The sequence below is a fragment of the Salvelinus fontinalis genome, chromosome 24 (genome assembly GCF_029448725.1).
Source record: "Salvelinus fontinalis isolate EN_2023a chromosome 24, ASM2944872v1, whole genome shotgun sequence".
NCBI classification, from domain to species: domain Eukaryota; kingdom Metazoa; phylum Chordata; class Actinopteri; order Salmoniformes; family Salmonidae; genus Salvelinus; species Salvelinus fontinalis.
In genome coordinates, this window is record NC_074688.1 from 23,403,848 (window position 1) to 23,423,235 (window position 19,388).

The following is a 19,388-nucleotide window of genomic DNA, read 5'->3' on the forward strand; positions in this document are numbered from 1 at the left end:
GTTCATCTTTCATCCCCACAGCATTTGTAAGTCGCTCTGGATAAGAGCGTCTGCTAAATGACTTAAATGTAAATGTAAATGATGCTGCCACCACCATGCTTCACCGTAGGGATGGTGCCAGGTTCTCCAGACGCGACGCTTGGCATTCAGGCCAAAGTTCAATTTTGGTTTCATCAGAACAGAGAATCTTGTTTCTCATGATCAGCGGGCTGTCATGTACCTGAGGAGTGTCATTTTACTGAGGAGTTGTTTCCATCTGGGCACTCTAACATAAAGGCCTGATTGGTGGATGATGGTTGTACTTCTGGAAGGTTCTCCTATCGCCACAGAGGAATTCTGGAGCTCTGTCATAGTGCCCATTCGGTTCTTGGGGACGAATCAAGTTGTAGTAACATCTCAAGGATAAATTGTATTTATTTATTTACCTATATTTAACTAGGCAAGTCAGTTCAGAACAAATTATTATTTACAATGACGGCCTAGGAACAGTGGGTTAACTGCCTTGTTCAGGGGCAGAACGACAGATTCTTACCTTGTCAGCTCGGGGATTCGATCTAGCAACCTTTCGGTTACTGGTCCGATGCTCTAACCACTAGGCTACCTGCCGCCCCAAATGATCAATGGAAACAGGATGCACCTGAGTTCAGTTTATAGACTCAAAGCAAAGGGTCTGAATATTACAGACTACAAAGGCAAGCACAGCCTTTGTAGCTGCCCAGTGACACGAGCCTACCAGATGAGCTAAATCACTTCTATGCTCGCTTCGAGGCAAGCAACACTGAGGCATGCATAAGAGCATCAGCTGTTCCAGGCAACTGTGTGATCCCGCTCTCCGTAGCCGACGTGAGTAAGACCTTTAATAAACAGGTCAACATACACATGGCTGTGGGGCCAGACGGATTACCAGGACGTGTACTCCGGGCATGTGCTGACCAACTGGCAGGTGTCTTCACTGACATTTTCAACATGTCCTTAATTAAGTATGTAATACCAACATGTTTCAAGCAGACCTCCATAGTCCCTGTGCCCAAGAACGCAAAGGCAACCTGCCTAAATGACTACAGACCCGTAGCACTCACGTCTGTAGCCATGAAGTGCTTTGAAAGGTTGGTAATGGCTCACATCAACACCATTATCCCAGAAACCATAGACCCACTCCAATTTGCATACCGCTCAAACAGATCCACAGATGATGCAATCTCTATTACACTCCACACTGCCCTTTCCCACCTGGACAAAAGGAACACTTACGTGAGAATGCTATTCATTGACTACAGCTCAGCGTTCAACACCATAGTACCCTCAAAGCTCATCCCTAAGCTAAGGATCCTGGGACTAAACACCTCCCTCTGCAACTGGATCCTGGACTTCCTGACGGGCCGCCCCCAAGTGGTGAGGGTAGGTAGCAACACATCTGCCACGCTGATCCTCAACACTGGAGCTCCCCAGGGGTGCGTGCTCAGTCCCCTCCTGTACTCCCTGTTCACCCACGACTGCATGGCCAGGCACGACTCCAACACCATCATTAAGTTTGCAGACGAAACAACAGTGGTAGGCCTGATCACCGACAAGACAGCCTATAGGGAGGAAGTCAGAGACCTGGCCGGGTGGTGCCAGAATAACAACCTCTCCCTCAACGTAACCAAGACTAAGGAGATTATTGTGGACTACAGGAAAAGGAGGACCGAGCACGCCCCCATTCTCATCGACGGGGCTGTAGTGGAGCAGGTTGAGAGCTTCAAGTTCCTCGGTGTCCACATCAACAACAAACTAGAATGGTCCAAACACACCAAGACAGTCGTGAAGAGGGCACGACAAAGACTATTCCCCCTCAGGAAACTAAAAAGATTTGGCATGGGTCCTGAGATCCTCAAAAGGTTCTACAGCTGCAACATCGAGAGCATCCTGACTGGTTGCATCACTGCCTGGTACGGCAATTGCTCGGCCTCCGACCGCAAGGCACTACAGAGGGTAGTGCGTATGGCCCAGTACATCACTGGGGCTAAGCTGCCTGCCATCCAGGACCTCTACACCAGGCGGTGTCAGAGGAAGGCCCTAAAAATTGTCAAAGACCCCAGCCATAGACTGTTCTCTCATGGCAAGCGGTACCGGAGTGCCAAGTCTAGGACAAAAAGGCTTCTCAACAGTTTTTACACCCAAGCCATAAGACTCCTGAACAGGTAATCAAATGGCTACCCGGACTATTTGCATTGTGTGCCCCCCACCCCTCTTTTTACACTGCTGCTACTCTGTTTATCATATATGCATACTATAACTATACATTCATGTACATACTACCTCAATTGGGCCGACCAACCAGTGCTCCCGCACAGTGGCTAACCGGGCTATCTGAATTGTGTCCCACCCACCACCCGCCAACCCCTCTTTTACGCTACTGCTACTCTCTGTTCATCATATATGCATAGTCCCTTTAACCATATCTACATTCTACCTCAATTAGCCTGACTAACCGGTGTCTGTATGTAGCCTCGCTACTTTTATAGCCTCGCTACTGTATATAGCCTGTCTTTTTACTGTTGTTTTATTTCTTTACCTACCTATTGTTCACCTAATACCTTTTTGCACTATTGGTTAGAGCCTGTAAGTAAGCATTTCACTGTAAGGTCTACTACACCTGTTGTATTCAGCGCACGTGACAAATAAACTTTGATTTGATAAACTTTGATTTGATTTCTGTTTTAAATTTTGTATAAGTTAGTAAAAACTGTTTTCACTTCATTATGGGGTGTTGTATGTAGGGGAAAAAAACAATTGAATCCATTTCAGAATAAGGTTGTAACGTAACAAAATTTGGAAAACGTCATGGGGTCTGAATAGTTTCCGAATGCACTGTATAAACAAAAGTATGCAGACACCACTTCAAATTAGTGAATTTGGCCATTTCAGACACACTCGTTGCTGACAGGTGTATAAAATCGAGCACACAGCCATGCAATATTCATAGACAAACATTGGCAATAGAATGGCCTCACTGAAGAGCTCAGTGACTTTCAACATGGCACCAACATAGGATACTACCTTTCCAACAAGTCAGTTCGTAAAATGTCCACCCTACTAGAGCAGCCCCGGTCAACTATAAGTGCAGCTATTGTGAAGTGGAAACGTCTAGGAGCAACAGCGACTCAACCGCGAAGTGGTAGGTCACACAAGCTCACATAACGGGACTGCCAAGTGCTGTAGCGCGTAAAAATTGTCTGTCATCGGTTGCAACACTCAATACCGAGTTCTAAACTGCCTCTGGAAGCAACGTCAGCACGATAACTGTTAATCGGTAGCTTCATGAAATAGGTTTGGCCAAACAGCTGCACACAAGCCCAACATCCCCCATGTGCAATGCCAAGCGTCGGCTGAAGTGGCGTAAAGCTCACCACCATTGGACTCTGGAGCAGTGGAAATGCTTTCTTTGTCAGTCCGACTGACTAATCTGGGTTTGGCGGATGCCAGGAGAACGCTACCAGCCCCAATGCATAGTGTCAACTGTAAAGGCTGGTGGAGGAGGAATAATTGTTCAGGCTAGGCTCCTTAGTTACAGCGAAGGGAAATCTTAACGCTACAGCATACAATGACATTCTAGACCATTCTGTGCTTCCAACTTTGTGGAAACAGTTTGTGGAAGGACGTTTCCTGTTTCAGCATGACAATGCCCCTGTGCACAATGCGAGGTCCATACAGAAATGGTTTGTCAAGAGCGGTGTGGAAGTACTTGACTGGCCTGCACAGAGCCCTGACCTCAACCCCATCAAACACCTTTGGGATGAATTGGAAAACCGACTGCGAGCCAAGCCTAATCGCACAACATCAGTGCCTGACCTCACTAATGCTCTTGTGGCTGAATAGAAGCAAGTCCCAGCAGCAATGTTCCGACATCTAGTGGAAAGCCTTCCCAGAAGAGTGCAGGCTGTTAAAGCAGCAAAGGGGGACCAACTCCATATTAATGCCCATGATTTTTAGAATGACGAGCACGTGTCCAGATACTTTTGGTCATGTAGTGTATATCAAAGGTCTTACATTTAAAAGTTCCTCAGAGTTGGGCCTGTCTTGGGGGAATTTCTGAAGGCAAGAATCTACAAAGTTTCGGAAGTAATCCGTCCTGAAGTGAGAGATGGGGAAAAGAGGGAAGAGTTAGTTTCGTTCTCACCATGACACACTTTAAAAGCGGACAAATGCCTTCTCCTAAAGAATAAGTCAACTCTGATGAAGCTACGTGACGTACCATTCACTTGACTGGAGTGTGGGGCTTTCATTCTGCGCTATGTGATACAAGGCACTCATCGCATTCATATTGAACAGAGGAGGTTTTCTCTCAGCTAGAAAAAAAGATCAGAGAAAACAATAGGTTACCAGGATCCACTAACAGCCAAACATAACAAGGAGGACAGTGGGGAGGAGAAGAACTAGGAAGACAGACAAAACCCAGCACATGTATTATTTCAACCAGTATGAAAAAGCAAAAAATAGGTATACTTTCTTTACAGATATTGGTTTGAGATATGGAATGAACAAAGGAGAACATTAAAACAACAGGAGAGTTAGAGTTGAACCAGAGCAGAGTACATGGACTAAAGAGTTTACCTAATTCAATGCAAGTTATTCCCAAAGACCAGATGTCAATCTTCCCATCATATTGACCCTCGTCCATAGCCAGGATTACCTCTGGGGCCATCCTGAGGAAACATACACATTTTAATGACCGTTACACCGCTTTTGATTTGATGGAAAATATTGAATGAGACTATAGAGGGTGCCCCATTTCTAAATTCTTCCCCATGTTTCAAACACCATCCATTTTTCTTGTACATTGAAATTCTGCCACTCACCAATATGGCGTCCCCACAAAAGAGTTGGCTGGAGAGACAATGGAGGCAGAACCAAAATCTGCAAGTTTCACCTGGCCAGGCTCTGTCAGCAAGACGTTCCCTGCCTTAATATCTCTGTCAGACAGACAAACAGAGGAGAGCGATTATGCTTTAGAGCTTTGTTCGACTGGCACAGGCACACTCCCCCCCTAAGGGCACAAAGAAATCAGTCTAGCACGTCCACACATACAGCTACTAGCACTACTCACCGGTGAATCATGTTGTGGGAATGAAGGTAAGCCAACCCCTGTAGAGCACCGTGGGTAATCGCTGCTATTTCCATTTCTTGTAGAGGTTTCTTGTGAACTACAGAAGATATAGAGATAGAGGGGATGAGAGTGCTGCAAATCATGGTGAAAACCACAAAGAAGAACTCATCTTACAAATCATCACTGTGTCATAAAAACTCCCATCTTACCTTCCAGGACATCAGAGGCAGAGCCTAGACAGTACTCCATCACCAGCTACAGAGACAGAAAGAGAGAGTGTTATACAGGGTTAATTAATGTACCTGTTTCAGAGTATTCACCATAGCATTTTGACCTATTGTTTATATTTTCCATTCTTTAACACTCTTACCCAGGCAGTATGCTCTCGCAGATAGCATCCTTTATACTCTATGCTGTTTGGGTGCTGTATTCTCTGCAGAAACTTCACCTCCTTGATTATGTCTTGCCATTTCTGTAAAGCAAAACAGTGGAACGATTACATCATGCTTGCGTAACAAGCTCTAAAAGGGCCAATCTGCAGTTGAAGCAATTAGCAGTCACCCATTTCTCCAGGCTGGAGAAATGTACCCACCTAAATTCATTGACTGACCATCCAAGATATCACATTTATAGTTTTAAGAATGTTTTGACGCTATAGTTTGTTTACAATTACGATGCTTACAAATACTGGAGTAAAACAAGGTAATATTTGGGGTTCTGATGGGGTACGACAGTTAAACTAAGCTCATTAAGTATTTATAAAAGTTATATTCTTCAAGAATCAATAGGTATATTTTTTGGACATTTATAAGTCCAAAAATGGATCTAGCAACTGCAGATTGCCCCTTTAAACAATAAGGACAGAGATGCAGGCTGGAACTATGTGTTCTACATGGAACTTTAGTTACTTCCCTTTGAGTTCCACTCTACTTCTTTGGGTTAATGAATTACCCAATCCAGTCATTTTGCCAGATTCAAATCTGATTATCAACTGTTTTTAGACTGCGCTTCAGGGAACAGGCCACTGATTTGCAGTTCCACTACTTCAAGCAAATAAGCTAGATGTTTTAATTCGAAACTGCTGAGAAACACAACAAATCCCTTTGAAGACCGAAATGTAGAGAAACTATAGGCCTAAAGCTCCAAACTCACTGAGGAAAGGATCTTGAAGGAATAGGCCTTGTTAGATTAGATGCTATTGAGTCTTTTCACTGTAAACCAATATTGAGACAACAAACAAAACATCTGTAACAGCCCTGCACTGTCTCAACTCATTGAAGTTGGGTAACCTTTAAAACGAGGCAACTGTTTCCTGGAGAACACGATGTGTCATCACACCACTGATTAAATAAAATGCCATGGGATTAATAGATCATATTGTTTGTACTCCATGCCGACATTGTCCCACAATTATCTGATTTACATATTTTTAAGCTAACTGTGTACTTTTCAGAAAAAATAATGCTATTTGCAAGTAAGTGAGAGATGCTTACTACCAAAACTAGAATTATGAAAGGTGCTGGATTGTATCTATAACAAAGTAAGCTGAACCTGGTAACTGATAACAAGTGTGACATTTTTGGCTGAATCTGTTGTGTTATAACTAGTGTTGTGACGATACCATGTGGAGAGAAAGAAATCTGTGGCCTAGCATCCCGTTTCCCCCTGTATCCCAGCCCTTTGTTCACGTTTTCACTGAAATTCACAGTTCTACTCAATACAACACATATTGAATTTAACGTCACACTTTCAGTGTATAATAGAATCCTGCATAGACTGGCTGATTTGCTCATATTTGCAAAGGCCTACCTGTGATTTGTCTGGAGGAATGGGAGGAAGGAATACAAATGCATAATGATCTGCATGTCACTGTGTCAGTAAGGGGAAAACGCTGCATAATGATCTGCATGTCAGTAAGGGGAAAACACTGCATAATGATCTGCATGTCAGTGTGTCAGTAAGGGGAAAACACTGCATAATGATCTGCATGTCAGTGTGTCAGTAAGGGGAAAACACTGCATAATGATCTGCATGTCAGTGTGTCAGTAAGGGGAAAACACTGCATAATGATCTGCATGTCAGTAAGGGGAAAACACAGCATAATGATCTGCATGTCACTGTGTCAGTAAGGGGAAAACACTGCATAATGATCTGCATGTCAGTAAGGGGAAAACACAGCATAATGATCTGCATGTCACTGTGTCAGTAAGGGGAAAACACTGCATAATGATCTGCATGGTATTGTGTCAGTAAGGGGAAAACACAGCATAATGATCTGCATGTCAGTAAGGAGAAAACACTGCATAATGATCTGCATGTCAGTGTGTCAGTAAGGGGAAAACGCTGCATAATGATCTGCATGTCAGTAAGGGGAAAACACTGCATAATGATCGGCATGTCAGTGTGTCAGTAAGGGGAAAACACAGCATAATGATCTGCATGTCACTGTGTCAGTAAGGGGAAAACACTGCATAATGATCTGCATGTCAGTGTGTCAGTAAGGGGAAAACACTGCATAATGATCTGCATGTCAGTAAGGGGAAAACACAGCATAATGATCTGCATGTCACTGTGTCAGTAAGGGGAAAACACTGCATAATGATCTGCATGGTATTGTGTCAGTAAGGGGAAAACACAGCATAATGATCTGCATGTCAGTAAGGGGAAAACACAGCATAATGATCTGCATGGTATTGTGTCAGTAAGGGGAAAACACTGCATAATGATCTGCATGTCAGTAAGGGGAAAACACAGCATAATGATCTGCATGGTATTGTGTCAGTAAGGGGAAAACACAGCATAATGATCTGCATGTCAGTAAGGGGAAAACACAGCATAATGATCTGCATGGTATTGTGTCAGTAAGGGGAAAACACTGCATAATGATCTGCATGTCAGTAAGGGGAAAACACTGCATAATGATCGGCATGACAGTGTGTCAGTAAGGGGAAAACACAGCATAATGATCTGCATGTCACTGTGTCAGTAAGGGGAAAACACTGCATAATGATCTGCATGTCAGTAAGGGGAAAACACTGCATAATGATCTGCATGTCAGTGTGTCAGTAAGGGGAAAACACTGCATAATGATCTGCATGGTATTGTGTCAGTAAGGGGAAAACACTGCATAATGATCTGCATGTCAGTAAGGGGAAAACACAGCATAATGATCTGCATGTCACTGTGTCAGTAAGGGGAAAACACTGCATAATGATCTGCATGGTATTGTGTCAGTAAGGGGAAAACACTGCATAATGATCTGCATGTCAGTGTGTCAGTAAGGGGAAAACACTGCATAATGATCTGCATGTTATTGTGTCAGTAAGGGGAAGACACTGCATAATGATCTGCTTGTTATTGTGTCAGTAAGGGGAAAACACTGCATAATGATCTGCATGTCAGTAAGGGGAAAACACTGCATAATGATCTGCATGTCACTGTGTCAGTAAGGGGAAAACACAGCATAATGATCTGCATGTCAGTGTGTCAGTAAGGGGAAAACACAGCATAATGATCTGCATGGTATTGTGTCAGTAAGGGGAAAACACTGCATAATGATCTGCATGGTATTGTGTCAGTAAGGGGAAAACACGGCATAATGATCTGCATGTCAGTGTGTCAGTAAGGGGAAAACACTGCATAATGATCTGCATGTTATTGTGTCAGTAAGGGGAAGACACTGCATAATGATCTGCTTGTTATTGTGTCAGTAAGGGGAAAACACTGCATAATGATCTGCATGTCAGTAAGGGGAAAACACTGCATAATGATCTGCATGTCACTGTGTCAGTAAGGGGAAAACACAGCATAATGATCTGCATGTCAGTGTGTCAGTAAGGGGAAAACACAGCATAATGATCTGCATGTCACTGTGTCAGTAAGGGGAAAACACAGCATAATGATCTGCATGTCAGTGTGTCAGTAAGGGGAAAACACTGCATAATGATCTGCATGTCAGTGTGTCAGTAAGGGGAAAACACTGCATAATGATCTGCATGTCACTGTGTCAGTAAGGGGAAAACACTGCATAATGATCTGCATGTTTTTGTGTCAGTAAGGGGAAAACACTGCATAATGATCTGCATGTCACTGTGTCAGTAAGGGGAAAACACAGCATAATGATCTGCATGTCAGTAAGGGGAAAACACTGCATAATGATCTGCATGTCAGTGTGTCAGTAAGGAGAAAACACTGCATAATGATCTGCATGTCAGTGTGTCAGTAAGGGGAAAACACTGCATAATGATCTGCATGTCAGTAAGGGGAAAACACTGCATAATGATCTGCATGTCAGTGTGTCAGTAAGGGGAAAACACTGCATAATGATCTGCATGTCAGTAAGGGGAAAACACTGCATAATGATCTGCATGTCACTGTGTCAGTAAGGGGAAAACACTGCATAATGATCTGCATGTTATTGTGTCAGTAAGGGGAAAACACTGCATAATGATCTGCATGTTATTGTGTCAGTAAGGGGAAAACACTGCATAATGATCTGCATGTCACTGTGTCAGTAAGGGGAAAACACTGCATAATGATCTGCATGTTTTTGTGTCAGTAAGGGGAAAACACTGCATAATGATCTGCATGTCACTGTGTCAGTAAGGGGAAAACACAGCATAATGATCTGCATGTCAGTAAGGGGAAAACACTGCATAATGATCTGCATGTCAGTAAGGGGAAAACACAGCATAATGATCTGCATGTCAGTGTGTCAGTAAGGGGAAGACACTGCATAATGATCTGCATGTCAGTAAGGGGAAAACACTGCATAATGATCTGCATGTCAGTGTGTCAGTAAGGGGAAAACACAGCATAATGATCTGCATGTCAGTGTGTCAGTAAGGGGAAAACACTGCATAATGATCTGCATGTCAGTAAGGGGAAAACACTGCATAATGATCTGCATGTCAGTGTGTCAGTAAGGAGAAAACACTGCATAATGATCTGCATGTCAGTGTGTCAGTAAGGGGAAAACACTGCATAATGATCTGCATGTCAGTAAGGGGAAAACACTGCATAATGATCGGCATGTCAGTGTGTCAGTAAGGGGAAAACACTGCATAATGATCTGCATGTCAGTGTGTCAGTAAGGGGGAAACACTGCATAATGATCTGCATGTCAGTGTGTCAGTAAGGGGAAAACACTGCATAATGATCGGCATGTCAGTGTGTCAGTAAGGGGAAAACACTGCATAATGATCGGCATGACAGTGTGTCAGTAAGGGGAAAACACTGCATAATGATCTGCATGTCAGTGTGTCAGTAAGGGGAAAACACTGCATAATGATCTGCTTGTTATTGTGTCAGTAAGGGGAAAACACTGCATAATGACCTGCTTGTTATTGTGTCAGTAAGGGGAAAACACTGCATAATGATCTGCTTGTTATTGTGTCAGTAAGGGGAAAAACACTGCATAATGACCTGCTTGTTATTGTGTCAGTAAGGGGAAAACACTGCATAATGATCTGCTTGATATTGTGTCAGTAAGGGGAAAACACTGCATAATGATCTGCATGTCAGTGTGTCAGTAAGGGGAAAACACTGCATAATGATCTGCATGTCAGTGTGTCAGTAAGGGGGAAACACTGCATAATGATCTGCATGTCAGTAAGGGGAAAACACTGCATAATGATCTGCATGTCAGTGTGTCAGTAAGGGGGAAACACTGCATAATGATCTGCTTGTTATTGTGTCAGTAAGGGGAAAACACTGCATAATGATCTGCTTGTTATTGTGTCAGTAAGGGGAAAACACTGCATAATGATCTGCATGTCACGGTGTCAGTAAGGGGAAAACACTGCAGGAAACCTTCTTTACTCTTTGGTTAACACAGACACACACACTTTCTCCCTTCCTCACAGTCTCCCTCACTCTCATAAACACACACACACTCTCTCCCTTACTCTCATAATTGTTTTATATTTTTATTTAACCTTTATTTAACTAGGCAAGTCAGTTAAGAACAAATTCTTATTTACAATGGCGGCCTACACCGGCCAAACTCGGACGACGCTGGGCCAATTGTGCGCCGCCCTATGGGACTCCAAATCACGGCCAGTTGTGATACAGCCTGGATTCGAACCAGGGTGTCTGTAGTGAGATACAGTACCATAAACCGCTGTGCCACTTGGAAGCCCAAACAAAACACACACCACTCTCTCTCTCTCCCAGACACACTGCTCCCAACTTTTAAAACATTAGGCACCAAACGGAATTTAAGAGATTTAAGATTTAAGATTTAAGGAGCACCAGAAAGAAATAAATTGTTGATATAGTTTATTCTTACATTAGGCCTATATGAATCCTACCTTTGAAGCACACCTCATGAGTAGCAGACCCTTTTCCTTTCTTCCTGTGCCAATCAAATTTGCTTAAACCTACAGTCAAGTTACCAGGTTGTTAGCTAGCTAGCTAACATGACTGAACAACGTTGTTTGTTATCAAACCAATAATTAGAAACCCAGGATTAGTTAACAACAGCCCGCGGCATGGTTTGTGAAATAATTTAAAATGCGCGTGAATCCTGATAGAAAGAAAAACTGGTAATATGGGTGATATTTTGAACTGTTTAGGCTAGAGAAAAGCCATATTCGTTGCTGTAAAGCTGCAAGCATGCCTGGGGCGAAGCGCTGCTCTATTCCCCTCTCCGACACTCAGAGGCTGCATGACAGTGAACTTTCAAGGTCTACTCAGACTGGTCTGTATGCTCTTGGTCATAACATGCGATGAAATTATATAATGTACCAACATTGCTCGCTTTGTACGCTGCTCCAATGTAACAAATGTACAAATCTAACAACAGAAGACTCATCAGGGTCTGGGTCTGCATCCCCGCTCGCCATCACGGCTAAATTATATTTTAAAATCCTGACGGAGGAATAGATGTGCATGGAGGGCGGACGGAGAGAAGCAGGTGACAGGGCTGGTAGGGGATGTGGCTGGCTGATTACAGCTGCCACATGTGATATGCGCATGAAAGTGAAGTGGATATCATTGGACCAGTAGTATCATATGAAACAGTACTAGGGTCTTCTAAAATGAGGTATCATAACGTTTTGGTGCAGTGATATTACCATAGTACCGGTATACCGTACAACACTGGTTAAAACTGTTTGATGTAACACCAACGGCATTTGATGCACAGTCAGTCTCTTACCTCATTGGATTGTTTTCCACTGTAAGACATCTTCTTGATGGCCACCACCTCAGTGGTCCGCACATCTCGTGCCTGAAGAAAAATACAGTCAACACCCTGCCCTATAGCTTAAACAGTTCTGAATGTAAGTCCAGCTCTGTTACTGAGCACAGAGTGGCGGGTCCAAGTACTCACAAAGTAGACTGCACCGAAGCTGCCATGTCCGATCTCTCGCAGGTCTGAGAACAGTTTCTCAGGGTCCTCCTTGAAGAAGAGCTCAGCAACATCGGGGTCTTTCAGGCTCCCCGCCCGACTAGTGTTGGGCATGCTGAGGGGGGGACGTGCCAGTGCCGCCACCGCCGCGGCCAGGGATTATCTGGATATGCGACAGCGACGTGACAGCCCCCACCGACGGTTCATCTGCAAGACAGTGGCCTCATACGTGTACACACCTGGGGGGATGGAGAGGACAGAGAGCGAGAACTAGCACATTAATATCATACTTTTCCCCCCATTTGAGTTATTTAGCAGATGTCTTATTCAGAACTATTTACAGTAGTGAGTGCATACATTTTTCATAATTTTTCCCTGTGGGAATCGAACCCACAACCCTGGCATTGCAACATGCTCAACCAACTGGGACCCAAAATCAAAAGTTATGATATTGAGAGGGGGTGAATGGTGAAATTGATTCTCCAGGACATAGAAGATACAACAGCCTAAACAGAGAGTGAATAGGACTTTTAATACTGATTAACTAATGCTGAAAAGCCTACATGGGGGACGGGGCAGCCCTACACTCAGAATAAGCCTCCTTTCAACCCTTTTCCTGCAGTCAGCATCGCGCCATGTAACCATGATAACTAAAGAGGCACTATTCTGAAAAAAAAACACTGTCTCTAGCTAGGTTTCCATCCAATTGGCGACAGATTTTCATGCGAATATTCTAAAATCTGCATAAAGAAAATATATGCATTGTCCCACCAGTGATGTCTCCATCAAACTGACTTATTGAGGATAAAAATCAGTGCGTGATGACATAGACACAAAAGGTACTTTTTCGCTTAAGTTTTCGTGTACCAGATAAAAATCTAAAGTTGAATGTGTTTCCATCGCATTTTCAACTCTACCAATAGTTTTGTTACTCTGGTCTTGTCACTTGTGTTTAAACCAACAGCTCGCAGATACAGTGTGGGTAGGCTAGTCTACATGAGATTACTATGGATACGAGAAAGAATATTTATTAGTCAAACTGCAGTCATGCATCGATCATCATTTCACCAGAATCAGACCCTCGATACTTATTAGAAAGGAGCATCAAGATCATTGTGCACTTTCATGACCCTGTGAAGTTCATACATTTTTTCATCTGTAGCCTAATAAAAAATACGACTCAACACCATATCATCGCCCAACTCCAAGATTTCTTCGATATGATGGTTAATATTGCCCATAAAGGTGTTTCCACCACCATTTCTCACATAATATATTTTACAGACACAAAAAGATCCCACCATGTCAAACAAACAAAATATGTCTACATTTATAAAATTGTACTGAAACTTCCAGTTCCCATCACAGCTGTCGTAAAAAATAATATATCATTATATATATATGGTATGACTTTACGCGCATAAAAACTGTAGATGGAAACATGGTTCATGTCATTACTATTTTTGCACGAGGGAGAGGAAGTGCAAAGGAGACACCCTCGAGTAGCAGAGTTGTGTGCAGTCTTCGGTCTCAAGGGTTTCCTCAGGTGTAAAAATTCAGTTGTGTCATCAATGGTTTGAGAGAAAAAAACACCAGTGCTGTGCTTTCAACTTTTTGGCTCAGTCCAGTGTTCTCTCCCTCGGATATGACGCACGCCATGGGCTGCTTTAGGCAGACGATGAGAAAGAAACTAGTGTGCCTGCCATGTCCAGCCCATTACTGTAGGATCATGGCCCTCTGAGCATCCCTGGCTGCCACAGGAGAGCCTAATAATAGGAGTGAGGGATGGGCACACTGGCCAGTGACGTCAGGCTGAGCTCTGGAGAGTGAGGGGCCAGTTATAGCTCTCGGTCCATTCCGGCAAACGAAGTAGGAAGAGACCACAGTCTCCTGTTTCCATAGAAACAGCAACTACTGTAATAAAGCCAGTGGGCTGTGTCCTGGCTGATAGACAGAGGTATGCAGACAGACAGATGTAAGGGGAAAACAAAGAAAATAGCCCTGCAGCTGATAACCTCACACAAAGAAAACCCAATATTACAACACAGTAGGTGACTAAGGAATGGATGATATGAGCTATGCACCATACCATCCATAACATAAAACTGGCTAGTTGTTAGACCTGTACGGTCAAGACAGACACATTTCCTCAGTCAATTGGTTCAAATATATATTTAGGGGGTATTTTCCATCCTCAAATAAATAAAAAAAAGTCTATTTTTTACTAGGCCTATTCCAACATTGCCAGAGGAATACCAACAAGTGTGGTAGTAACATGTTGCTCCTATGGTTGCATAGCTGCCTGTGTAACATAGCCACTCCTCGACAACACCAGAACATTGACTAGGCTAGTGACATTTTTTTTTGTAATTCAAAAACATTTCTGGCAGTAACACAATATGTCACTGTCTGTATGCCTCAATAAACATGTAACTTATCTCTGGCTCTTAAACATGATGTAATTGTTGATAGCTAACTAGTTATCTGAGGAAGGTTGACTGTGCCCAGCCAGCTCAGATGATCAGCTACACACAGACACCCTGAGCAACACTCTCCCTCTCTGACGCCAGAGTCACAAGACTGTTCCTTTCCTTCTCGGCCTGGGAGGAACAGCACAGCCGGACTCCAGTCCCTCAGGCACAGCAGGCAGACATCCTTTGTCCCACTGGACGACTCACTCACCACCTTGCTGTACAGATGCAGCCACAGCCCTGAAATAGTGTCATTAACGGCATGGGACTGTGGCTTTATTGCCATTGTTGTTTACTACATTGTTGTTCATGAATGAGCCTTGTTGTAGCCTATCTTTCATGGTGATGACGTTTTGAACGGCAGGATGCATGTGAGAGCAGTGACAGCGATGGTAACTGATACATTTAATGAAACACCTCGGCGTGCCACACACACACACAGAGAGAGAGGCAGCAAGAATACAGCCGGACAGGACAACAAAGCTGGAGGGATGGAATTCCCTCTGCATACTGTCACTGCACTTCTCAGCATTTCCTGTTCGCTCAGCTATAGGCCCTGCTGGGAATTGTTTCAGGCAGTAAGACTATTTAATTCTAGCTTATACAGCCCTAGCAATGGTGTTGCTTTGGAGCTCTTAGAGGGGAAAACTGTATTGTATTATCTGTGTAAGTGTAATGTGGTCTGTGATAGGCTAATCAATCAACTCATGTATTCACAATGCAAGGGTGTGGATACAAACATGGCCATCCTTATTGCCTATCCCTGGGACCTACTTGTGTCTCTCTCTGGAGTATCCAGTACACTGTTTTTGAACTGAATTGAAATGCAATTCATGAGTTGATAAATCCTCATAGTAGAAAACAATTAGCAATATTCAATTAACTTCCTGATATGAAAACTGAATTGACCCAACCCCTTTGTTTTCATGATTATGTAAGAGCCCCATAAACAAAACAAATGAGTATGAACACATAGCCAACTCATTTCAGTTCACAAGGTGAAGTGGCACCCACTTAATTGACCCCCCCCCACACACACACAAACTGAACCAGGGAAATGACAATTATTAATCAATATGCAAGGAGGACATCATATTTAATGTGCCTTCCAGCATTTATGGAGCCTTTTAGGCCAAGGTTAACGGATTGGGGCATATGAATGTCACAGCTAACTAATCCAATCATAGAGGGGTCTAAACTAGGGTAATAGCAGCTGGATGGGAATGCAAGCTGTTGCCAAGTGCGGTCTCATTCTTAACAATAATAATAGCCAGGCTTGTGCACTTGTAGGTTTATTCAAATGCATTTAGTAGTGTTCTATTCTTATTAATGATGTGTACCTATTGCATAAGAACTGGAACACCCAGCATTTGTAAACACATTTTGTGTGGATCAAAGAAACAGATAACATAACATAACAAAACAGTTTACCATCTGATCTTTGCAATAGATGCAACATACACCTACTATGTACCCTAGTTAATGTGACAGTACAGTAGCAAGATTGTAAATTGACGTTCAAGGCAAACTCATCATTGAGAAACGTCCCTAGACTCCCTAACAATTTGCTTGCTCGCTGCCCAGCCAATGCTAGTAGTGGCATAGCTAACACATACCTAGCTAGCTATAACCAGGACATTGCTCAAAGTTCTGTCAGAACTCCCCAAAATCCAATCGACAAAACATTTAACATTACTACGAGACAATGCAGCCAACTTTAGTAGCCAGCTAGCTAGTTGCTTTACTAATGTCAACAAACTGGAAGTTACCGGTAGCTAGTTACCTACACCCCATTCGAGTAGTTCGGTCGATGCAGCCAAGAAAACGTGAAGCAGCTAACTAGCACTACTGTTAGCTAACGATGTTACTAGTAACGTTAGCTAGCCATAGAAGCCAACTTAGTTTCTTATGTGGCGTGCAAGCAATACATGGGGATATGACAAGTGTTGTAGGTATAAGTGCATTTTAGGGCTACGTTGCAAGTACTGTTTACCACCGTATCATTCACATTTTAACCCGTTAAAAATGTGAGGCTAGCTATCATTAGCTGCTACTAGCCAGTTTAAACTCACCCTTCCGACGGGCCTGGCTGGTTTGAGCCGAGCAGAGAATGTCGTGTGGTTCAACCAATTGTGGACAGGAAGAGTACTGGACGTGTGTTTCTTCCTGTATTTTATTTTCCTTACACTGATTTCTGATGTTTTTCAAAGTTGTCAAGCGATTTGTTGATTTAGATTGGTTGTGTAGAGTTGGCTAAAAAATCTCCACCCTTGCCTTGGACTAACGGGGGCCCAGATTGTCGAATCCCGTACTACAGGCAGATCCCAAAGATGGCGGCCGTGCTTTCCACCGCCTCCCTCCGTGACAAATACGGCGGGGGAAATTGTGAGGGACGCTCAGGGAGCACCACGAAAACAACTACACTGAAAGCGGCCGCACCCTTGATATCGTCGGAAAATTGGAGAGGCCTTTTCTTAGAATGAGAGTAGGAATATGTTCAATATTTCACAGTGTTTATGTTGGGATTCTCTCCAGTCCTCTTTCAATTCAGTCTGTCCCTGGAACGCCAGTTCCGCCCTATCGCTGTAAACTCCCTGTGACCCATTCATAATTATACACTCATTGCTCTGACCCAATACTCTGACCTAAACGCATGGAACAGCAAAGCTACCAAAACCCCAATGAGCGGTGACAATGCAGTTACTGGTCTGCAGACTAAATAGTTTCTCTAATTACTATGGACAAAATAAAATGGCATGCCCATATAGCATAACAAGTTATTGAAGCTATGGACATTGTTTTTTACAACTTTTCTCCAGCATTGCTTAGCATGATGTAGCTCTTTTACATTTTTATTTTATTTCCTCTTTATTTAACAAATTCTTATTTACAAAAAGGCAAAATACTTCCTGCAGGGACGGGGGCTGGGATTAAAAATAAAAATGACAAGAGAGACTTCCTTTTGGTAGGCCATCATTGTAAATAAGAATTTGTTCTTAACTGACTTGCCTAGTTAAATAAAGGTTAAATAACATTTTAAAAGAGACACCACAACACTACATAAAGAGACCTAAGACAACAACATAGCATAGCTCTCGAGAACCCAATCAGACCAAAGGTGGTTTACAACCGGTCCCAAATGTGATGCAGTTGGAGCAACGCTAAGGGCAAAGCATTTCCATGAACATCACTGAAGTTGGGTTCAATTAGTGCAATTTAGTTTCAGACAGAAACATTATTGGAATATCTAACTAATTATGCCAATGGTCATAACTAGGCTATTACAGATTGTCCAATTTTGAGTCCTACTATTCTATGTCGACACCCCAAAGAAAAGGAAAACAAACAATGTATTGTATCAGTGATATTAGTAGGCCTAATATGAAGTGCTTTGAGAGACTAGTCAAGGATCATATCACCTCCACCCAACCTGACACCCTAGACCCAGTCCAATTTCCTTACCACCCCAACAGGTCCACAGACGCACAATTGCAATCGCACTGCACACTGCCCTAACCTATCTGGACAAGAGGAATACCTATGTAAGAATGCTGTTCATCGATTACAGCTCAGCATTTAACACCATAGTACCCTCCAAACTCGTCATTAAGCTCGAGACCCTGGGTCAGGACCCCGCCCTATGCAACTGGGTCCTGGACTTTCTGACGGGCCACCCCCAGGTGGTGAGGGTAGAAAACAACATCTCCACCTCACTGATCCTCAACACTGGGGCCCCACAAGGGTGCATTCTCAGCCCTCTCCTGTACTCCCTGTTCACCTATGACTGCGTGGCCATGCACGCCTCCAACTCAATCATTAAGTTTGCAGACGACACTACAATGGTAGGCTTGATTACCAACAACGACGAGACGGCCTACAGGGAGGAGGTGAGGGCCCTCGGAGTGTGGTGTCAGGAAAATAACCTCACACTCAACATCAACAAAATAAACGAGATGATCAAGGATTTCAGGAAACAGTAGAGGGAGCACCCCCTTATCCACATCGACGGGACAGTAGTGGAGAAGGTGGAAAGTTTTAAGTTCCTCGGCGTACACATCACGGACAAACTGAAATGGTCCACCCACACAGACAGCGTGGTGAAGAAGGCGCAATAGCGCCTCTTCAACCTCAGGAGGATGAAGAAATTTGTCTTGTCACCAAAAACACTCACAAACTTTTACAGATGCACAAGCGAGAGCATTCTGTCGGTCTGTATCACCGCCTGGTAAGGCAACTGCTCCGCCCACAACCGTAAGGCTCTCCAGAGGGTAGTGAGGTCTGCACAACGCATCACCGGGGGCAAACTACCATCACTAACATTGAGTGGCTGCTGCCAACATACTGACTGAAATCTCTAGCCACTTTAATAATTAAAAATGTTATGTAAAAAATGTATCACTAGTCACTTTAAACAATGACACTTTATATGATGTTTACATATCCTAAATTACTCATCTCATATGAATATACTGTACTCTAT

General features: G+C 43.3%; 1 protein-coding gene across 1 annotated transcript in view; it reads right to left on the reverse strand.

The window, feature by feature from the left end:
• The window catches only part of LOC129822186 (serine/threonine-protein kinase TAO1), a 31,454-nt gene extending 13,940 nt beyond the window's left edge, over positions 1–17,514 (reverse strand). Inside the window, exons 1-10 of the mRNA XM_055880248.1 lie at positions 16,981–17,514; positions 12,420–12,676; positions 12,246–12,317; positions 5,457–5,558; positions 5,296–5,341; positions 5,087–5,183; positions 4,839–4,952; positions 4,594–4,685; positions 4,235–4,328; positions 4,030–4,111 (exon numbers count right to left, since the gene is read on the reverse strand). Of these exons, the coding sequence (XP_055736223.1) occupies positions 4,030–4,111; positions 4,235–4,328; positions 4,594–4,685; positions 4,839–4,952; positions 5,087–5,183; positions 5,296–5,341; positions 5,457–5,558; positions 12,246–12,317; positions 12,420–12,551 (831 nt within the window). The 5' untranslated portion in view covers positions 12,552–12,676; positions 16,981–17,514. The remainder of the gene's footprint in view (positions 1–4,029; positions 4,112–4,234; positions 4,329–4,593; positions 4,686–4,838; positions 4,953–5,086; positions 5,184–5,295; positions 5,342–5,456; positions 5,559–12,245; positions 12,318–12,419; positions 12,677–16,980) is intronic.
• Positions 17,515–19,388: the final 1,874 nt, after the last annotated feature.